We start from the raw sequence: 4,322 nt of genomic DNA, 5'->3' as shown, positions 1-4,322 counted from the left end.
AATATGTATTATCCAATTAACACATTTTATACTAATGCAGCCAGATTTCTTTATGGTGAGGGGACCCCTGACAGCAAATGTGTGGGGCTCCAAAAATCATGTGTACCTGGTTCACCCATTTCTCTACATTCTTGCAACTCTGAGAATTATCATTTTCTTTTTTGTGCATTTTTTTCATCTCAGTTGTAACCCCCGTGGGCTTCCCATCACCAAATCACTCTGTGCCATCACCATAGTATTTGTGGATTTAGCTTTTTTTTTTTTCAAAAAAAAGATTTATTTATTTATGCATACAGAACTAGGGTACAGATCAGAGGTGCAGGGGCAATGAGAGGATTCACCAGAGACAGAGTGGGGAGCAGAACAGGCAGATTGATGAGGTACACTGCTGAGAGGAGAGGTCTGCTGTGCTATGTGGGGCTTGTGATTGAACTCACAACCTAGTGGCTGTGGCTGGCTGGCAGTGCTGCATCCTCACCCCTTGGGCCACCAGGGAAGGCCCTGGATTTAGCTTTAAGATGTCTTGACTTTTTATATTTCTGATAAATTACTACTTCCCCCATAATCTTTTTCTTTCAATAGATATCTTGATTTCTCAGGTATTTACTCTTTCTCATGAACTTCAGAGTTACATTTTCAAGCACTCAAACAAATCCTAGCGAAATTTTTAAAAAAGATATATATTCATGCATACAGAACTGGGTACAGGCCAGAGGTGCAGGAGTGGAGCAGAGACAGTGGGGAGTAGAGCAGGCTTACTGACAAAGCACACTGCTGAGAGGGAGAGTGGATGGGTCAGGAAAGGTCTGCTGCACCATGTGGTCACTTCCAGGCTGGGATAGAACTCATGCAGAAGTGACTTTAGCTTCTTAGTGCTGTGCTTTTTAGTCTGCTGTGCCATCAGGGAGGGCATTTTTTAATGGTTAGTGATTGAGGAAAAAGGACATACTCACGAAAATGACTGCTTCTCTAAGTGCACACTATTTTGTTCAGTCTTTCTATTTATGCCATTCCTGGTTGGTCTTCAGTTTGAGTCTTTGCCATCTCTGCAATCTTCTTCTAAAACTCTTGCTTGACTCTTTTTGTGGGATAGTAGGCCAGCAGCAGGGGTTTTCCTGAGTCTTCATGTCCCCATGAAGTTAAGACCCTCACCATGGGCATCTCTGTTTTAGCCATTTTGGATCCATTTATTACTAGTTTTCTAAGAACTGTACTCCTCTGTAAAGTACTGTGACAAAGGCCATTACCATCTCTCTTTGCTTCCATTTTTGTTTACTTTGCCCCCCCCCTTTTTTTAAAGATTTATTTTATTTATTTATGCATACAAGAACTGGGTCACAGGCCAGAGGTGTGGGGTAAGGGTGAGAGGATTTACCAGAGAAGAGTGGGGAATGGAACAGGTGCATTGACTGAAGTACACTGCCAGGGGAGCAGTGGACAAGACAGGAGAGGTCTGCTGTACCATGTGGGTCAGCTCCCTGGCCAGGGATTGAACTCAGTGCTGCAGTGACTGTGATAGCTTCATAGTGCTGTGCTTTAACCCATTGTACCACCAGGGAAAGCCCTGATTCAACAGACATTTTCTAACCATTGATTTGGTAAGTTCCGAGCCAAGGGAGTTAAAGTTAAGAAAAGCTATCAGAATTTTACAGAGCATATTAAAGTTGGAGTGGTATGATCATAAAGGACGCAAATAACAATTTTTCCCTTCCAGGAAAATGGACTTGGAAATAGGACAACCAATAGACTTTGGCTCTGGAGATCATCAACATTTGGTTCGGAAAGCAGCAGATCATAACCCCCAGAGCAAAACCCCTCAGTCCTACAAAACTTCACCTTCACCTGAGCCAAAAAATCCTCATGAGAATCTACACACAAAGGCCAGTGAGCGAGCAAATGTTTATGTGATACAAATTTCAGAGGATACTACTCCAGAAGACAGCAGTAGCCATCCATTCTCAAACTCAGCTGTCCGCAGAGGTGAGAATGATTTCCACAGATTTTTCTACAGGAACATTTTTCTTTCACTTTTTACCAATTAGGAATTTCCATGGCACATGATGCAGGGCTGCTGTGGTAAAAAGCTCCCAGGTTGTCCAGGGCATGCAGAAATTCATAATAAACACATTTGGCAAATAACTGACCTTTATTCCCCAGGTCCTCCACTTCTGCTGAGCTTCCTTTCACCACTGCTGTAGTTGTCCCTATGGTTTTCATAGCAAATATGAATTAGCCATTGATTGTAGAATGTTCTTACCTATATTCAAGGTGATACCATAATTCTGACTTAATATTAATTCAGCAATCTAGATATTATGTCTGGGTAGTTAGCAAATACTTGCAGCTGTAAATAACAGAAACCTGAAATCTTTGGCTTAAGGGAAAAGATATGTGTTCCTCTCCCACCCCCGAGGGGCTTTCCTAGAACTTCCAATTACATGCCATGGACCCATGTGGTCTGGCCACTTCCACCTGTAGCTTTCCAGTTGGTCCCATGCCACTTTAACAAACTTTGGGCTGGGTAGTGAGGGCACTAGATACCTCTGCCAATAGGTGCCAACACTTCTTCCCTGGGCAAAGGGAAAATTATTGCATTTAGTCCTTACAGCACTCCATAAATAAATTGTGGTCCTGTTTTACAGCTGAGAAAATGAGGTTTAAGGGGTTTATAATGAGAAGAACATGTGAAACTGCCTCACTTCTGTTAATAGTTATCTGAATCTCTCCCTCTCAGAGAACAGAGGCCCCTCCTCGCTTTCTAAAAAGGATAAAAGTGCTATGGAGGAAAAAAATAGTTCAGTCCCATTTCTTATCACTCTTCCTCAGCACAGTAACCACCCAGCAAAAGCAAACAATTGATGATTCTATAAGTCAACTTGAAGCAATATTATTTCTTTCCCACTTGAGAATGGGACAAAGCCACAAAGAATAGTCATTACCAGCACCACTGTCACAGGGTCCCAAGAAAAACTAGGCAATAGGAAGTAGGCACAACAACATGCCAACATACTCTGCACTCTGCTTTAGCAAACCATTTTCTTGCAACTCCTTGGTCTTATAATTCACCAAGTTAACTTGTTTTCTGCGCAAGTAGAAGGGAAGGAGATTGCTAAAAGTAGGTGGGTCTGAAAGTGATGGAAATGTTCATAATTCCTGCAGGTCAAGTCCATTGCCGGAGGAATGAACAACCTCTTCATGAGCAGTTCCTGGGGCACCGCAGGGGCATAGCTGGATCCCTAAAAATGGGCCTGTGACACTCCCTGACTTTCAGGTCACTTTTGTTCCTAAAGAGGGTGGGCTATGTCTAAGGAATGAAACCCCTGAGTTTGTCTTTAAAATTTGAGGCTTCCGTGAATAAGCACTCAATTCTCCGCATAAAATGCCTAGCATGCCTGTTCCAAAAGTTCTGCAGGGCTGTGATTTTTGCTATGACACCATTTTACTCCTTTTTTCATCCTCAAGAAAATCAGAAGAAAAGTTTCTCCCATCAAGTATCAAAATTAGGTAATTACATGTATAGTTTTACTTTTGAATATTATGTCCTCAAAATGTTTATGCTTCTTCAGATTTCATTGTGAAAGTGTTCCTCATCCTGTCAGCCCAGTTGATGGTCACTGGAACAATCACAAGCACGTTTATTTTCTGGTAAGTTTTACTATAGACATAAATTAAATATTGAGCTGTTCACATTATTTCTTATTTAATCAACTTTTTGATGACTAAAATAATCTATTTTACTTAATGATTCATAGAATGTAAGATTGCTGTATTTGGCTTTTCTGAGGCAATGCCTACAGATATTGGTGATTTCTAGAATTTTCCTTCAATTTCCCAAGCCAAGAAATTTTCTTGCTTGTATTTTGGGCACTGTTTCTTTTTTTATATTTCCTTGAGCTATTTCCACAGATAAAACTGAATTAAGGGGGAAAGGTGAGATTAGAGAGATTTTCGAGGCTGGTTTACTGTTAAATTATTCAGGGGCTATTGGCCATTTCTGTTTTAAAAACATCCAATGAAAATTTCTATCAACATAACATATGAGAAGTTTGATGTCTTTTTTTTGTACATATATCAATCTTGTGTTTTTTAAAAAAACTTGTTTTTTAAAATTCATTGGGATATTTGTATTTATGTAAACATGACTAACAACTTATTATAACTATATTTTAATGAATATTTTATGAAGTAAGATCTTGTTACATGTTTTTTTTTTTTAAGATTTATTTATTATTTATTCGTACAGAACTGGGGTACAGGCCAGAGATGCGGAGGGTGAGAGGATTCACCAGAGACAGAGTGGGGTACAGAACAGGCAGATGGAT

At 40.2% G+C, this 4,322-nt stretch overlaps 1 protein-coding gene across 1 annotated transcript in view; it reads left to right on the top strand.

Moving 5' to 3' along the window:
• The first annotated feature begins 1,718 nt into the window (after window positions 1-1,718).
• The window catches only part of LOC101636496 (protein lifeguard 2), a 13,311-nt gene continuing 10,707 nt past the window's right edge, over window positions 1,719-4,322 (top strand). Inside the window, exons 1-2 of the mRNA XM_004677107.1 lie at window positions 1,719-1,980; window positions 3,567-3,645. Coding sequence (XP_004677164.1) covers window positions 1,719-1,980; window positions 3,567-3,645 — 341 coding nt within the window. The remainder of the gene's footprint in view (window positions 1,981-3,566; window positions 3,646-4,322) is intronic.

The sequence above is a fragment of the Condylura cristata genome, unplaced genomic scaffold, assembly GCF_000260355.1.
Source record: "Condylura cristata isolate star-nosed mole 26May11 unplaced genomic scaffold, ConCri1.0 scaffold00005, whole genome shotgun sequence".
Lineage (NCBI taxonomy): Eukaryota > Metazoa > Chordata > Mammalia > Eulipotyphla > Talpidae > Condylura > Condylura cristata.
This window is presented reverse-complemented; position numbering and strand designations above follow the sequence as displayed.